This window comes from Poecilia formosa, unplaced genomic scaffold (assembly GCF_000485575.1).
Source record: "Poecilia formosa unplaced genomic scaffold, Poecilia_formosa-5.1.2 Scaffold646, whole genome shotgun sequence".
Lineage (NCBI taxonomy): Eukaryota > Metazoa > Chordata > Actinopteri > Cyprinodontiformes > Poeciliidae > Poecilia > Poecilia formosa.
Genome location: NW_006800585.1, coordinates 165,015 through 181,812, shown reverse-complemented (window position 1 = coordinate 181,812; position 16,798 = coordinate 165,015). Strand labels below are relative to the sequence as shown.

General features: G+C 49.6%; 1 protein-coding gene across 3 annotated transcripts in view; it reads right to left on the bottom strand.

Annotated features, from left to right (window-relative positions):
• myo5b (myosin VB) overlaps positions 1-16,798 on the bottom strand; it is a 20,535-nt gene extending 3,737 nt beyond the window's left edge. The window contains exons 1-21 of one of the 3 annotated variants that reach the window (XM_016666013.1): positions 16,683-16,798; positions 10,484-10,594; positions 9,123-9,294; positions 7,858-8,002; positions 7,596-7,752; positions 7,311-7,454; positions 7,153-7,234; positions 6,968-7,075; positions 6,782-6,891; positions 6,443-6,708; positions 6,288-6,369; positions 6,073-6,213; positions 5,819-5,941; positions 5,417-5,500; positions 5,205-5,339; positions 5,037-5,134; positions 4,174-4,260; positions 3,963-4,074; positions 3,496-3,707; positions 3,269-3,425; positions 409-648 (exon numbers count right to left, since the gene is read on the bottom strand). In XM_016666013.1, the coding sequence (XP_016521499.1) occupies positions 409-648; positions 3,269-3,425; positions 3,496-3,707; positions 3,963-4,074; positions 4,174-4,260; positions 5,037-5,134; positions 5,205-5,339; positions 5,417-5,500; positions 5,819-5,941; positions 6,073-6,213; positions 6,288-6,369; positions 6,443-6,708; positions 6,782-6,891; positions 6,968-7,075; positions 7,153-7,234; positions 7,311-7,454; positions 7,596-7,752; positions 7,858-8,002; positions 9,123-9,294; positions 10,484-10,594; positions 16,683-16,712 (2,796 nt within the window). In that variant the 5' untranslated portion in view covers positions 16,713-16,798. Of the gene's footprint in view, positions 1-408; positions 649-3,268; positions 3,426-3,495; positions 3,708-3,962; positions 4,075-4,173; positions 4,261-5,036; positions 5,135-5,204; positions 5,340-5,416; positions 5,501-5,818; positions 5,942-6,072; positions 6,214-6,287; positions 6,370-6,442; positions 6,709-6,781; positions 6,892-6,967; positions 7,076-7,152; positions 7,235-7,310; positions 7,455-7,595; positions 7,753-7,857; positions 8,003-9,122; positions 9,295-10,483; positions 10,595-14,059; positions 14,462-16,682 lie in introns of those variants that run through there. The other 2 variants (XM_007541980.2, XM_016666014.1) reach the window with 2 other exon arrangements.

The following is a 16,798-nucleotide window of genomic DNA, read 5'->3' as shown; positions in this document are numbered from 1 at the left end:
TGGATGACCTGAATGACCTGGGTGACCTGAGTGACCTGAATGACCTGGATGACCTGAGTGACCTGAATGACCTGGATGACCTGAGTGACCTGAATGACCTGGATGACCTGAATGACCTGGATGACCTGGGTGACCTGAATGGCCTGAATGACCTGGATGACCTGAATGACCTGGATGACCTGAATGACCTGGGTGACCTGAGTGACCTGGATGACCTGAGTGACCTGAATGACCTGGATGACCTGAATGACCTGGATGACCTGGGTGACCTGGAGGACCTGAATGACCTGGATGACCTGAATGACCTGGGTGACCTGAATGACCTGGGTGACCTGAATGACCTGGATGACCTGGATGACCTGAATGACCTGGGTTACAACCAGGTCAACCGTGTCAGTGCACAGGTACCTGCTCGTCCATCTTCCTCTGCAGTTGGACGATCTTGTTCTCCATGCCCGTGTTGAGCTTCTTGAGGTGCTGAGCAGAACGAGCCTCGATCTTCAGCTGCTTCAGCTGCCGCTTGGCCTGCATCCTCCTGAAGGCGCACTGGATGATGATGGCGGCGTCGCGCGCCCGCCTGAACTTCTTCCTCTGCAGCCAGCCGCGCACGTGCTTCTGGATCAGCATGGCCTTGTGGTGCAGCATGAACTGCAGAGGAACCAGCAGTCAGCACCAAAACATGGAAACACCAGGAGTTTCTTCAGAATAAAAGCCTCCAGCTTAAGGAGGAGCTATAAACAGAAGACAGATTCCAGCTCCTATTGGTCAACACCAATGATCAACAGGGAAGCATTTACCCTTCAAAATAAGAGTCAACATGTGTCAGGTTATTAGTAGGCTGGATTAGGCTGAGCCTAAACTAGCAATCAACAAGGGATTCATTTAGACTTTCAAAATAAAAGACTCAATATGTCACATCTTTAGACTCATTATCATGGATGTTTTCTGTTCAGAATAAATCTAGAAAATAAAAGCCGTCATGAGTTTCATAGTTTAGATATTTTAGTTACTGGAATTTTTTCTGCTCAACAATAAGCGCAGAATTAAATATTTTAATCAAAATTAAAATACTGTAGGACAGAAATCATTCTGTTAAAAGTTAACCATTTTACTATTTTACTTTGGGCTCAGTTGAAGAAAACTGAAAAAAAAATTCTATCCTCAGCAGTAGAAACGTCATCTTTATTTTGCAACATTTCTTGTTTCCCTCCAGAACCTCCAGGATGTTCTGACCCAGCAGAACACGGCCGGCCTTTGTTCCATCCACATGATCCTGTTTACTGTTTGCTGCTGCAGTACGCGCAGCGACCAGCAGGGGATCCAACAGAGCAGAACTCTAATTATTGGGCCATCTCAGAGAAGAAGCTGATCTAAACGAAGGACTCGGATCATTTCTCTGATGTTCCGGCTCAGCATCAGAACGGCGCTGAGTGAAGGAGAAAAGTGGAGTCAGCAGTCACTGCCTGACACAGGTGGGACCAAGTCACTGCTTTGCAAGTCCGAGTCAAGTCTCAAGTCGACAGCTTGGAATTTCAAGTCGTTTCGAGTCGTTTTTTTTTTAAACAATGTTTAAGTTATGCTAAATGTAAATAATAGACCATGTGTTCTTTTTTAAAATCAAACACGCAATGCACTCATTGCAAATAAAGCACAGGGTTTTGAATTTGGATGTGATGGTAAAATAAATATCTGTCAGTCCAAGTGGGTTAAATTACAGCTAGTTTCACATCTCAGTATTGATAAAACATGTTGCCTGAATCACTAACCAAGACACCAAATAATGAGCTGCATTACCATCCAGAAACACTCAGAACTGCCCCGCAGCGTTTCCTTCAGGATCCTTACAATTGTACAACGCTTTACTGTTCCAGCAATTTCTGAAGGAGAGCAAAATTACCTGGATTTGATTTGTTTTCTAGCAAAATTATAGCACTTGGAGATGGGTTCTGTGCAACAACCATCACGCCACCATTTGAAGAGTTATAACTGAAGAAAAGTGGACTTAATGCACTGACTGCAGTAAACTATTTATTGTCAATATAATTTCCCCAATATAGATGTCTTCAAATGCACCCATACCTGTCAAATTTTGGATTTGAGAAGAATATGGGAAATGTCTCTGTCCAGTGCTGCTGTCAGAGGAGGGCGGAGTAAAACTAACGTCAGAGCCGTGAGGGGAGGAGGGATATTTAAGGAAAAATACGACGGGAGCAGGGTGGGAAAGGGGGTAAAAACACAGTTTCCCTTATGAATCCACCATCCATCCTGTGATGGAACTGGACCCAGTTCATCATTATGATGGGACAGAGAAACTCTCTTCCCTGAGTTCAGTACAGAACCTGCTTTCTGATCCGGACCCCGCTCACTGTCCACCGGCTTCCTGAGCTAACACAGAGCACATTAGCTTCCTGAGCTAACACGGAGCGCATTAGCTTCCTGAGCTAACACGGAGCACATTAGCTTCCTGAGCTAACACGGAGCACATTACCTTCCTGAGCTAACACGGAGCGCATTACCTTCCTGAGCTAACACGGAGCGCATTACCTTCCTGAGCTAACACGGAGCGCATTAGCTTCCTGAGCTTACACGGAGCGCATTAGCTTCCTGAGCTAACACGGAGCACATTAGCTTCCTGAGCTAACACGGAGCACATTACCTTCCTGAGCTAACACGGAGCACATTAGCTTACTGAGCTACGCACACATACATACGGAGTGTGGAAAAACAGAGGGACGGTCTGCGCCTGTTAATACGGAATAAGTGAAATGAATTAATGCGGCCACTTTATAATGTCTTTTAAATTTTTGACTTGAGTGAAATATCAAGTCTTTTCAAGTAAACAGCTTCAAGTCAAAGTCAATGGTGTCAAAGTCAAGTTCGAGTCTTTGAGCATTTTTTCAAGTCAAGTCTCAAGTCTTGATTTTAATGACTGGAGTCCAAGTCATGTGACTCGAATCCCCACTTCTGCTGCCTGAAACTCTGGATGAGCACATAGGAGCCTGAGCCTGGTTCTGGTTCTGGTTGTGCCTGGCAGCTCCGGAACAGCACATAATCCCAGATAATTCCTGCTTGGCTGCTGATGACATTTTGATCATTTCCTGATTAATCATTTCACTTTGTTAGTTTGAAACCTGAGAACTCTTGAGGAGATAATAAACAAGGAGAAGCTGAAGCATCAATTTACTCCACAGATCCAGTCGGTCCTACAGAACCTGCTGCCTCTGACCCGATCCTGACCCGGAGTATGGATGTGTGTCCGGTTCCGTACCTCCCAGAAGATCCTGCGGGTGAACATGCCTCGGGCGTAGGCCTGGATGGTGACCGTGGCCCGCCGGATCCTCAGGAACTTCCTCCGCTCTTGGACCATACGGTACTGTTTCTGACAGATCAGGGCGGCCCGGTTCTGACGCAGGAACTCTGCATACCTGCCGGGAACAGCAGCTGTCAACGCCACAATCTGTTTGGACCAATCAGAGGCCGAGGAGGACAGCTCACCTGCGGGCCAGGTAACCTCGGCCGTATCTCTGCAGGCCGATGGCAGCCCGGCGGACCCGGCGGTACCGGATCCTCTGCAGCCAGCCGCGGACCGTCTTCTGGATCTTGATGCAGGCAGAGCGGAATTTATCGGTCCGAAGCTTCTCCAGGTAGGCTACCTGGCCGGCCCGGAAGAAGATCTTCGTCTTCCCAAACTGGAACATGTCAGGTTCCTGGTGGGAGGACAGACAGAGCGGGTCAGTACCGACCCAGAACCAAAGAGATGTTCCAATAAGAGACCTGCTCCATCTCTGCTTAACCTGACTGAACAGAACCTGATGAACCCAAACAGAACCTTTGGACCTGAGATGTTTCTGGTTCCAGGTATTTGGAGAACCTCTTGGTTCTGGGTGATTCAGACCCAGATGTTGAGGTTCTGAACGGGTCGGGTCCAGCAGCAGTCTGTTTTCATCTGAGCCATGTCTCACCTTGATCAGCGTCTCCAGCAGGTTCTTGCACACCTGCTTCTTGTCTGCTGACGTCAGGTCCGACTTCTTCATCAGAACCCGGTACCGGCTGAAGAAGTCGGGGTAGGTCCACCTGCACACACACGCACATGCACACACACACACTCCAGATTACCTGGCAGTCACATGACCCACAGCAGGCTGAGTTAACGGTGATGAAGATGCTCCTCACCTGGACGGGTATCCGGCGGCGCTGATCCGGATCGTCTCCAGAACCCCGCAGGCCCGGAGCTGCTGCACAGCCCGCCGGGAGTCAAACCTGCACGCATGCACACACACACACACACACACACACAGACACACACACACACACACACAGACACACACACACACACACGTTAAAACCGCAGCCCAATCAGGATTCTCAGTCGGGTCGGGTCAGAACTTCACCTCATCTTCTTGTGGGACATCAGCAGAACCCAGCAGAACCTCTACAGCTGCTGGAACCGGCCGACTGACTGCTGAGAGTCCGGCCCGACCCAAAACATGTGACCCAAATTAGATTAGTTCTGACGCTCAGATCGCATTCCTCAGCGATGTTTATCAACTGCAGAGCAGAACCCGGACAGAACCGGAGCGGTTTAACCCCTGAGGGCTCTGAGAGCACCGCAGGATCACTGGTTCTGGTTCTGAACATGAAGCTGACCAGAATCACAGAACCTCTCAGCCTAGTTCAAGGTTCAAACACCAGGAACTTATAGCCAGTACCAAGTCACTCAGAATCACTGACTCACAGAAAGTTCTGTTCGGGTGGACACGGTTCTGTTGAACCTGGTTCTGTTTAAACTGGTTCTGTTGAACCCATCTGATACCTGCTGCATGAAGCAATCACATTTATCTTTATTCTCTCAACAGTTTTCCCCCAGTAGCTCTGTAGCCTGGTCAGATCTGATCAGAACCACCCTGCTGGTTCTGGATGGGTCTGACCAGAACCATCCTGCTGGACCAGAACCAGCAGGATGGTTCTGGTCAGACCCATCCAGAACCATCCTGCTGGTTCTGGACCGGGGCAGTTCGGTAAGAACACAGACTCACGAGAAGGCCTCCTTCAAGTCGTTCGGCTTGATACAGCGTACGTAGTGCGGCGTCGTGGCGTTCAGGGTGTCCATCAGGAGGTGGAGCGACGAGCGGAACTGAAACAGAACCAACCTTCAGAACCAGAACCTTGAGAGAATGTCGGTGCAGAACCAGAACCGGACTCACCTGGTGTCCCACGGTCTTCCTGTGCTCCTTGTTGGGGACTTTGGGAACCGTTTTCAGGGAGCGGACGTTCACCTTGGAGGATTTGGAGGGCGGAGCGTCGCTCTTGTCTTGGAACAGATCAGCAACCAGCTGAAACTGGGAGGAAACAGGAAGAAGAGCGGTCCAAACTGGGCTCGGATCAGTCAGAACCTGCCTTTGGTTCTGGTTCCTACCTCGCTGGCCTTCAGGATGTTGATCTGCTCCTCATAGACGGTGTCTCTGTTCTTCTCCAGGAAGCCTTCGCACTGATACTCCACCTGCGGGATTCAGCCAATCAGGAGGGAGCAGAGGAGACAAAAACCTTGAAGTCCAATCAGAACCTGAGTCACACTGCCCTCTGCTGGAGAAATGTCCCACTACATATTTGTCTGAGATTCTAAATGTTGGGTTTTCATTCTCTGTGAGCGAGAAGCACCAGAACCATCAGGAAACGAAAGCTACATATTCCACTCTATGTATGACGAATACTGTGGTTCTGATCCGAGTTCTAAGTTTGTCCCACTCCAACTCGTCTGGACTGTGAAGTTCCCTGTAGTCGGTTCTGTGGACCCAGCAGCCGGCCCGGTTCTGCTCACCTTGTCAGCGAAGTGGATGATGATGAAGGACGTGTTGGACATTCTGGGTTTCTGGAAGTGTCCGCTGCTGGAGTGCTGCTTGTAGAGCTTCTGGGCCCAGTTCTGATCCGTTCCCTTTGGAACCTGAAGAACAGAGTCCAGTTAGAGTCCAGGTGAAGAAGAACCTCGTTCTGTTCCCTCAGAAATCTGCGTCTCCAGCAGTGAACCTCAGTCAGGACGGAAGCCGGAACCAGCAGAAAGAACCAGGTGGTTACCTTGCACTCCTCGTCCAGCAGGTCCAGGATGCCGAGCCGGGCCTCGATCAGGTCGATGCAGGGCTGGTTGTCGTAGAAGTCGATGAGTGTCCAGGGAATGTCCTCCTTCATGTACTCGTCCTGCTCCAGTTTGAAGACATGCTGTGGACACGGACAGCAGGACAGTGAGAAACACGGCCAGGGCTCTCTGACTGGGTCGGTCCTGCAGAACTCACCGAGTTGAACTGCTGCTGCAGCTTCTCGTTGGCGTAGTTTATGCAGAACTGCTCAAAGCTGTTCACCTCGAATGTCTCGAACCTGCAGGAACACGGACAGCGTTAACATGACGTGGAACCGCCACTGGGGGGCGCTCTTCCAGCTCGCCGCGCACCCATAGATGTCCAGAACCCCGATGAAGGAGTGCTGCTTGGTGGAGGTGTGCAGCGCCTTGTTGATGTGCTCCACGATCCAGTCAAAGAGCCGGGCGTAGATGTGCTTGGCGAGGGCGTCGCGGGCGTTGACGGCCTGCTGGCAGGACATGGTCTTCACAAACGTCTCTGAGGCAGTGGCCAGCTTTCGGTGGCAGAGCCAGTGGTCCATCTGCTTCAGCTCCACACCCAGCAGTCTGCAGAAGTGCTGCAGGTGGACGTCGTTTCTCTGCGGCACAAACAGAACCAAGTCAGAGCACCGACAGAACCCCGAAGAGTCTCCGATCTGCTGGGGGACGTACTGTGACGTGGCAGGACTCTCCGTCCCGCTCAGAGACTATCTCCACGTTGCCAAGGTGAAGGATGGAGGCCATGATCTTAAAGATGCTGCTCTGACTGCTCTCCTTTATGCCTGCACACACACAAAGAGAGTTCACGCACACACACAGTTCACCCTTCACACTCCTCCTGCTGAAGAGACATCTTACCCAGCAGTGTGAAAGCCTCTCTGGTCTTCTTGAAGTCGTTGGCATCGTTAACTCCCTCGATGAAGATGTTCTCTCCTAGAGACGTGTAGGTGAAGTCTTCTGCACTCACTGAGGGAACATGAGAGAAATCAGCAGCTGCAGACTCCTCTGATGAAGACCTGGATGTCTCTGGCGTTCAGACTCACTGAGACTGAGGTCTTTGAACTCTGGCAGGCTGGCTGAGGCGCATAGCTGGTAGAAGATGTGGTAGTTCCTCTCGTCTTCAGCCTGGAGAAGAGACGATAGACCTTCAAGCAGCAGCAGTGGACCGGCAGCAGGGGGCGCTGCAGGGAGAAGAACTCACCTGGAAGACGACGCGGGACTTCTCCAGCAGGTAGGTCCTCATGTTGGCTCCAATGATGTGGTAATGTCTGCTGAAGCCGATCTGGATGTACTTGCCGAAGCGGCTGCTGTTGTCGTTTCGGGTGGTTTTGGCGTTCCCGATGGCCTGAAGGGAAAGTTAGTTGGGAGGAAGACATTAGCTGTTACATCTTTGCTATGTCTTAAAGACAGTCTCATCGGCATAGAAGCAACTCCAGAGTAAACTGGCTCATGTCTGGTTCTGTAGATGGAGCTGAACATCTCTGACCTCCATGATGGGGTTGGAGGCCAGAACCTTCTCCTCCACGTTGGCGTCGCTGGAGGAGCCACCCACCGTGGCAAAGTATCTCATGGCGTACTTTGCCGAAACAGTCTTTCCTGCTCCAGATTCTCCGCTCACAATGATTGACTGGTTCTTCTCATCTCTAATGTAAATAAGGCAAAGGTGTTCATGTGACCAGATTTATTCTGTTTCACTCAGAGAAATTTGTGAGGCCTTGAACCTGGAGGTGCTTCAGCCTCAGGCGTACCTGGCCATCTGTTTGTACGCCTCCTCGGCCACGGCGAAGATGTGAGGATCCATGTCCCCCATGTTCTGACCGCTGTAGGCGGTGATCACCTCCTCCCCGTAGATCTGCAGCTGCTCATACGGGTTGATAGCCACCAGGACGATACCTGGAACCCAGAGACATCATTAAGGAGAAACATCTTCTGGAGGAAGCTGAGGCCATATGAGCCGTTAGCGATCTGATAGAAATGACGTTAAGGTTCCCTCACTGCCTTCACTCCACCGGACGTCCATGCTAAAGTCGTAACGACTGCATACTCAGTGTGGCACAGAATCACTGTTTTGTTTGCAACACAGAGGTGATAATGTAGAGCATGTTGCTAAGCAACCAGCCACAGCGTGGTAACTACACCCTGTGGATGGCAGACGAGGCTGGGCGCCCAAATGGCTTATCAAACTTTCTGGTTTTCAAATGTTGGTCGCTGTCCTTTGTCTTCATGTCCTTCACCAGTGAACCGCATCCTTTCTCTTCCATCCTTCTGTTTCTTAAAGGCCAATGAGCTCGTTCTCATCTGCTGACACCATGGCTGACATTGTGGGAATTAAGAAATTTGTCAGGAGAAATGCAAACGCTGGCAGAGTCCGCACCAAACACACAGAGCATGTTGGAGTCTGCAGAAAAACTCCAGTTTTAAAGCCAAGGACTGCAGGGGGCGGAGCTTCAACGTGTGATCAGAAAGTTTTACCATGAACCTTTGTGTATTTGAGCTTCTTTGGATCTCCAGATTATTCAATGAAAAGAAAACAAAAGGCCCAGAGGCAATGCTAGCTGATGCACTACTGGCTGGTGACTGCAGCCAATCCAGGAGTTCCATTCCCTTTCCTTGGTTCTGATTGGCTGAACCCCCAGCAGCAGAGATCAGAAAGACTGTAGACATTAGCTTCTGCTGTGGAGCCAAGATGGTTTCTACTCTGCATATTAACGAACATTTGATATTTCTATTAAAATAGAATATTTTTAGAGGGAGTTCAGGTATTTTAGCTGCTAGCTGCCACCTGTATCCCTGACCACCATGAATACTGAGGGTTCACTGTAATTACATGATAAATAACGAGGGAGCCATCACATTAAAGAGTGAAACACAACAGGGTAGGAACTTTAAGAAAATATTTAGAAATTTGATTTATGAAAACATTATTTATAATGAAAGATGTTTAGAGGAAACGATAAAGTGTGATGAAAGTGGCCAGGTGGGTCAGAAAGGTTTTGGTTCTGGGCGGACTGACCGCAGTAGGTGTAGATGTTGTTGGACTCCAGGAAGCGGACCCTCAGGTTGTGCAGCACGGCGGGTTCATGAAGGTAGCTGAGAGCCGTCAGGTCGTTCTCCCCCACCAGGATGTCGGGATTCCTGAGGAACGGCAGAGCGTTGGCCTTCGGACCCACCTGGTACTCCAGGGGCTGGACCAGAACACAACACAGTCAGAACCCAGAGCAGCCATGTTGGAGCTGTTTCTGCTTGGTGTCCCATATTTCTGTCCTGAGCTAAATACTAAAACATGTTTGACCTAAACTGAGATAAAGACGGAGGAACTGATTTATTTCCTCTGAACTGGGCGTCACCGCAGCTGAAAATCAACAAGTCATAAAACAATAAAAACTTTCTTCCTTCATGGTTTAACGGCTGCAGCTGTCAGGACAGAATAACTACGAGGATGACCGAACACAGAGGAGCCATTATTATTTAACAAGGTTGAAATGAGCTGAAATGACAGATCCTGGAAGCAACACATCAAACGTCAGACGCCACAGAGTCGGGTCAAAAGCTCGGCTCTGATTTGAATACATTTAGAGTCTGACGCCCATAAAAGGAAAACTGCTTCAGATCAGAGCAGCCAATCAGAGAGCCGGTGAGCTCCGGGCGTCTGAACAGTTTGATGAAGACGGGATCCTACTGGGTCCCACTGAGTCCTACTGGATCCCACTGAGTCCTACTGGATCCCACTGGGTCACACTGAGTCCTACTGGGTCCCACTGAATCCTACTGGGTCCCACTGAGTCCTACTGAGTCCTACTGGGTCCCACTGAGTCCTACTGAGTCCTACTGGGTCCCACTGGATTCTACTGGATCCCACTGGATCCTTCTGGGTCCCACTGAGTCCTACTGGGTCCCACTGAGTCCTACTGGATCCCACTGGATCCTACTGGGTCCTGATCATACAGGGATGAAATGATTAATCAGATGAATCGATTACTGGATTAATTGTCAGTGACTGATTAATACGACTGAATGAGTCATTTATTTTCCAGCTTGTCAGAATAAAGGATGCTAACTCGTTAGCTAACTCGTTAGCTTCCAGGAAACCTCCGGAGAGTCCAGAGGATTCTGGATCCGCTCGCTTCCAGAACTTTCCTCCTGTTTTCAACCACATTTACAGATCTGAAATACGACGTCTCTCTGACCTCTGACCTCATGAGTAGCCGCCATCTTGACTCATCAGTACCCTGTGATCCTGATTTATTATGATTAACAAAGCAGCTGATCATCATCAATAATCAATAACATGGCTGACCTCTGTTAGAACAAATGCCTGGCCCAGACGGTACCAGACGGTACCAGGTGGTATCATTTGGTACCAGAACCACTCACCGTCCCGTCCTCCAGCTGCAGGTGCAGAACCGCCTCGCCCTCCTTGTAGTCTCTGGTGATTTCTGCAGCTTTCCACACATCGTCCGGATCCGGGACCCAGACCCGGGTCAGCTGAAACAGAACCAGAACCGGGTCAGCTGAAACAGAACCAGACCTACAGCAGACACATGTTAGAGGAGCGGATCTGGACCAGAACCAGAACCGCCTGCAGTAGGAAGGCAGGAAGTGCAAACAGGAAGTGAAACAGCTGAGGGCTTTTACTATGGAGGAGCACTTCCTGTTGAAACTGAAGGAAAGTTTCCCAGCTGCTGACTGGGATCAACACCAGAGAATATACTGGTTCTACTGGGCCTACTGGACCCGACCCACCAGGTTCTACTGCATGTCTGATCAGCTGGTCTCCTTCTGCTTCTGGGTCCAAATGTTTGAGAAAGTTCTGTTTGTTTGGTTCTGATTCTTTTGGACTCCTGGCCCAGAAGATCCAGAAGATCCGGGATGTGTTCTGGTTCTGGAGAATTCTAGCTTGACGGTTGCCAGCGGTAACACACTGATCTGATCCCAGAATGGTTCTGGTTCCACAGCCTCAGCTGGATCAGAACCAGAAGTTCTGATCAGATGCTCATTGGATCAGAACATCCGGATGATGATGAGCTGTTCTGATGCGATCGTCTGGTTCTGATCCGGGCCCTGACAGAACCTCTGAGTGTCGATGAGTTTCAGCAGATCAAATTGGCTCCGGCTAATCGGGTCAGCGGTTCTGATGGAGGTCCACATGTTTACATACAGGCTGGAAGCTTCAGCTCCACAGGTCAGAACCGGGCCGGGCAGCACAGAACTACACATCCCACAATGCAACGGGTCCAGCTCTCCCTGCTGAGCCCAGCCGGGTCAGAACCAACTTCCTGACCCAGAACCAGGAAGGTTCTGATCCAGATCTGATCCAGAACCAGAACCAGGAGCGGGGAACAGCGGTCCGGTTCTGAACCCCTCCGACCCAGTAACGGTTCTGATCCGATGCAAACAGCAAACCGGGTCAGAACCAGAGAACCTGTTGAATCTTACTGGTCCAAAGTTCTGCTGAACCGGACCGGCTGCTGTTGCCAAGGCAACCAAGACCACAGGAAGTGACATCAGCATGTAAATGTGCCGCCGCTCATTTCCATCATGTTTACATGCAGGTGAGTCACCTGTGGTCACATGATCCACAGGAGCCAATCACAGCCCAGCTCTGGAGCATCTGAGGTTCTGGTTCTGCTGGGTCACACTGCGATTCGGCCAATCAGAGGCCTGGGGACAATAAGAGCCTGTTTATCTGGGACACACCGAGGCAGCAGCCAATCAGAGAGCAGCGTGCCGCCAGCAGCTCTCAGCAGGAAACACACACACACACACACACACACACACACACACACACACACACACACACACATTTCCTCCTGACACAGAGGGAGAGGCTGGATGGTAAACATGGAGGTTTCCCTTTTATCAGCTATGTTTAACTGTGTGTGTGTGTGTGTAACTGTGTGTGTGTGTGTAGGTGTGCATGTGTGTGTGTGTGTATTTACATCCCTTAAATTATTTTGTGTGAACTGAAATTAGGAAAATAAATCAGTTTAACATTTTCTGCAGCTATAATCTGAAAAGTGTGGCATGTTTCTTGACTCGGCTGCTTTGTTTTATTTCGGGGTGTCAGTCTGCAGCGGTTCTGGAAGAGCTGCAGAGAGACAAGCGCTCAGGTCTGACTGGAGAGGAGACACCAAACATGGTGGTGGCAGCATCATGCTGGGTGGAGGCTCAGATCAGATTCAAGGTTACAATGGCCTAGTCAAAGCCCAGACCTGAGCTGCTTTCCATCCAGCAGGCCTGCAGCCTGAGCAGAAAACTACCTATTCACCACACTATTCAGATGTTAACAAAAACCTTTTCCTTCCAGGTCAAAGGTCAAAGGTCAGCAGCTGAGGAAGCAGGCAGGAGGATTGGACTAGACCTCCAGAAGGTTCTGGTTCTGACTGAAACCCGACCCAGCCGCTCCACCCTCAAACTCCACCCCCTGCTGCGTCGCCATGGTGACGGCAGCCCTGGGCGCGCCGGGCGAGGAACTTTGATCTGAGCAGCAGAGGTCAAAGGTCACAGACAGGCACGCCTGCAGCACAGAACCAGAACCAGAAGCAGGTCAACACCTGCAGCTGGTTCTGATCCAGATCTCAGTGAAAGACCAGGACAGGTTCTGACAGAGGGTTGGTTCTGATGGACCTGCAGAGAGAAACATGGCTGCTGGATGGTTGCTAAAGGCAACAGAACCCTCAGACTGCAGGTCTACCGGGTCAGAACCAGATCCAACTGGAAGGAGGCCGGGTGAGCATTACCATCCGGACCCAGAGGTTCCCTGCTGGAACCAGAACCAACAGAGACCTGCAGAGGTTCTGGTCCGACCCGGTCTGGGTCCAAACCCAGTGTGAAGCGGCAACAATACCAAGGGGAACCAGGAACTGGATCTGTTGATATGGTTGACCCAGACCAGACGGAACCAGAACCTCAGATGAGACGGGTCTGATGAGAACTGGATCAGAACCAGAAACCAGACAGACATAATCTGTGGGATTAACTGGGCTCCAGGGGTTCTGTCCGGATTATCCTGCAGAACCCTTAGCCCCGCCCCTTTACTGCTGATGTCAGCAGGGAGACCTTCTGGACCAGAACCAGAACATCATCTCCTCCAGAACTAAAAAAGTTTCGCGTCAGAAACATTTGATTGACACAAACAATCAGAACCTTCATCTGGACCAAAACCAGCCTTTGGGTCGGTTCTGGTTCTGGTGATGACTGAAATTATGTTCTGGTTCCGGTTCTTGTTCATTTCTGCTTCTCCCGCCTGCTGCTGCTGCTTGACCTTGCCCTCCCTCCTCATCTTGAGCTGGTCCGGGTCCAGAACCAGAACCCCAGTTCTTCGGCTGAACCGGTCCGGATCAGAGGTTCTGTTCCACTCCAGGGATTCAGCTCTGGCTCATTCAGAATTCCATTGGAAAACAGACGAATTTAACCAGAACCGCAGACAGGTCCAGTTTGGTGGGGTTAACTCGGAACCTGTGAACTGATCAGAACTTTCCGAGCCGTCCTCCTACATCCGGGTACCACGGGAAGCCCCACATCTCTATGGCTTTTCTTTTTAATCCCTTTGTTCTGTCTCTGCCGCAGAACTATCCTCAACATCAACAGTGTTTAAACTAACCTGGACAATGTGTAAATCTTAAGAGGTGAACTTTGACCTTCAGAACCCATCCGAACTCTGCTGACCCTCCTGTTGGGTTCGGCTCCCAGATGAAGCGCCACATCGCCGCAGTTTTCCTGTTTTCCGCCTTCTTCCTGCCTCTCCGTCCCGTTCCCACCAACCTGAGGCGCTTCCAGCCTCCGGCAGCAACAGGTGGACCACAGCCGTAAAAACCCGCAGAAACTCCATGACGTTCGGTTCCAGCGGACCGAACCGGACCCGGATAGAGCCGCTCTGCTGACCCAGAACGGGTCAGAAGCTGGACGGAGTTCTGGACGGCAGGTGTGCGACAGGTAAACTGGACTCACCTTGGTGAACAGCTCGTTCACAGACATTCTTCCTCCTAGACCCGTAATCCGTCTAGAAGTGCCCTCTGACCCCCATCAGGAGTCCACTGAGTCCCTCTGATCCGGATCGGTTCTGGACCCGCTGCGGGGCGCCCCGGTTCCGATTCGGCCAGCACCAGCAGGTGTCCGCCGGAGTTTCGTTCACTTTGTCGGGATCGGCTCAGGTGCTGCCTCCCGCTGTCCGTCGGTACCGCCTCTTTCTCCGGGTCAGACGGTAATGCGGCCCAGACGAACCGGAACCGAGCCGGGAATACAACCAGGAGCGCCAGCAGGTGCTGAACCGAATCCGTCCGGACCGGTTCTTCCTGACCGCCGTGTTTTCCGCCAGGAGCCCTCTGATTGGCTGTTTCCTGGATCCCAGCCAGGTTTCTACCGAAGGCACGCGCAAATGTGGAAGCACTCACGGGCACGCGCAGAGACATGGGGCAGTGGTTCAAGCGGAGGCTCGGGGACCCGCAGGGGTCGCGGGATCAGTCTGTGGGGTCAGAGGTTAAAAACGGGAGCTGGAGGCTTTTATTACATTTGAACTAATAGTCATGACCTGGTGTTGTTCAAATAAAATGTTTTAAAAATACTAAAAATGTCACTCAACTCATGAATCTTAATTAAATAATAGTGTAATTCCAGTGGTGGGTCCTGTCAGTGGGGGGCTCCTGTCAGTGGGGGGTCCTGTCAGTGGGGGGTCCTGCCCCAGTCTTTGATGTCTCCAAACGTCTCCAACAGGAAGCTGTCATGAATAAATTCCCACGGCTCGTCTGTCTGATCTGCTGTGATTCCTGCGTCTGTTTGTGGTTAAATTAACAGTGAGAGGTGAAGAGCAGGAATGTGGCAGAACCGGGCTGACCGGGTCCAAAACACAGTGAGGAAGGATGCCTGATGTTTGGGAGCTTCATTTTTGCTCATTGTGATTATTCCAGGTTGATGAACATCAGTGAATTCTGGACGTTTCACTCAGGTTTGTCCTGAAAAGCAACTTCACTCTTCACCAAGTGACTGAAGCCTCACTCCACCCAGACGGACGACACGGCTTGTATGGAGGGCCAAAAGGGACAAAACTAAGTGAACTAGTAGTGGGAATGGCTTCAATTCTTAATACAGTTCAGTTCAGGGTCTGTAATAAATCACATTTTAATCAAAAACTATCACCAAATATGCAACATTTTCAATTCAAAAATCTTTTTTGCTACTAAATTATTGAATAAAAAGCCATTTAAACATGACAGACGTTTCTAGATTTTAATCTTCAGGTTCTTCATCAGATTGGAGCAGAGTTCATCTGTCCAGAGTTTCTCTGATGGAGCTTCGTTAGAAATGTGACCTGTGGATGCTGACATTAGCTGCTACATGTGTAGCATTGAGGTGCTATTTTAGGCTTGAATAGCTTTGCTGAAGAGCTAACGCCTTTTAGCACAACTTCAACATAACAATAGTTTTTTCCAGCGTCCAATCAGATTGTTTGGAGGCAAAATTTAACCCCCAGTGGCCGAGAGGAGCAGCTTCACCGTTGCTGTTAGCAGACGTAGATTCATGGGTGTTTTCAAAAACAAAATTATTTTATTTTTTAAAATAATTTTTAAAAATTATCACAATAAAATAAAATTAAACAGATAGTGTCTAGGGCTGTAAATAACGATATTATTAAATCATTGATTAAGTGTTTACCTAATTCTTTTAATATCCAATTTAGAAATATGTCATTAAATCATTAAGATGCAAACTCATCATTAATTATCTTGTTGAATTGAAATTTGAAAATGATGGCGGCCGTCATGACGGAGGACATTGATGAGTTTACTGTGAGTTCAGAGAGATTTTACATTCAGAGCAGGAGGTTCTCATCCAGACTATGTGGCACATAGCAAACACCAAACCTGTGATCAGAACCGATCAGAACCGATCAGAACCTGAACCATTCTGGCCTGCGGGGCTTAACTCTGGATTCTAACCTCACTTCACAGCGCAGTCTGAGATTTCTCCCATTGATTTGAATTCCTCCAATCACACAACAGAAAGAGGAGAACGATGAAGAACGACTCTGTCTGTAGTTTTAGCAATAACAGCTTCTGAGGAAGTAATAATAATAATAATAATAATAATAATAATAATAATAATAATAATAATAATAATAATAGTGAACAAAGCCGTTCAGTCGGTGTTGACCAGACTGCCATATTGAGCAGTTAAGGGGATGTTTGGGACATTTTATCGTTTGTTTACAGCGTAGCTTCTTAGCTAGCTCCATTCTCGGTCAAGCTAACGCATTACGTCACAGCCAGACGATAAAATCCGATCATTTAAACCACAGGTGTAAACTCCAGTCCTGCCCTGAACCTGTTAGATGTTCCTCTGCTGCACCACCATAATGATCAGGTCATTAAGGCTCTGGAGACCTGGAGGAGGTGAAGCCGTTTCATTCCAGTGTTTTTACCTGTGGCTCATCTAAAACCTGCAGAGGACTGGAGTTTAAACAGACAGTGAATATTCCCCACAGCAGAACTCCTGAGTGACCCAGCTGTTATCAGCCCGCTTGCGTAATGTGATGGTAAGTGAACTTTGACCCCGCCACCCGTCAGAGGCTCCTTACCTTACAGTAGGGGTTATAATCAGAGGCCATCCTGCCGGGTTCAGAACCAGACGTGTCTGAGCCGCAGCTATTATCCCAACCGGTCCACTCCCAGACACACCTGCTGCAGGTATGAG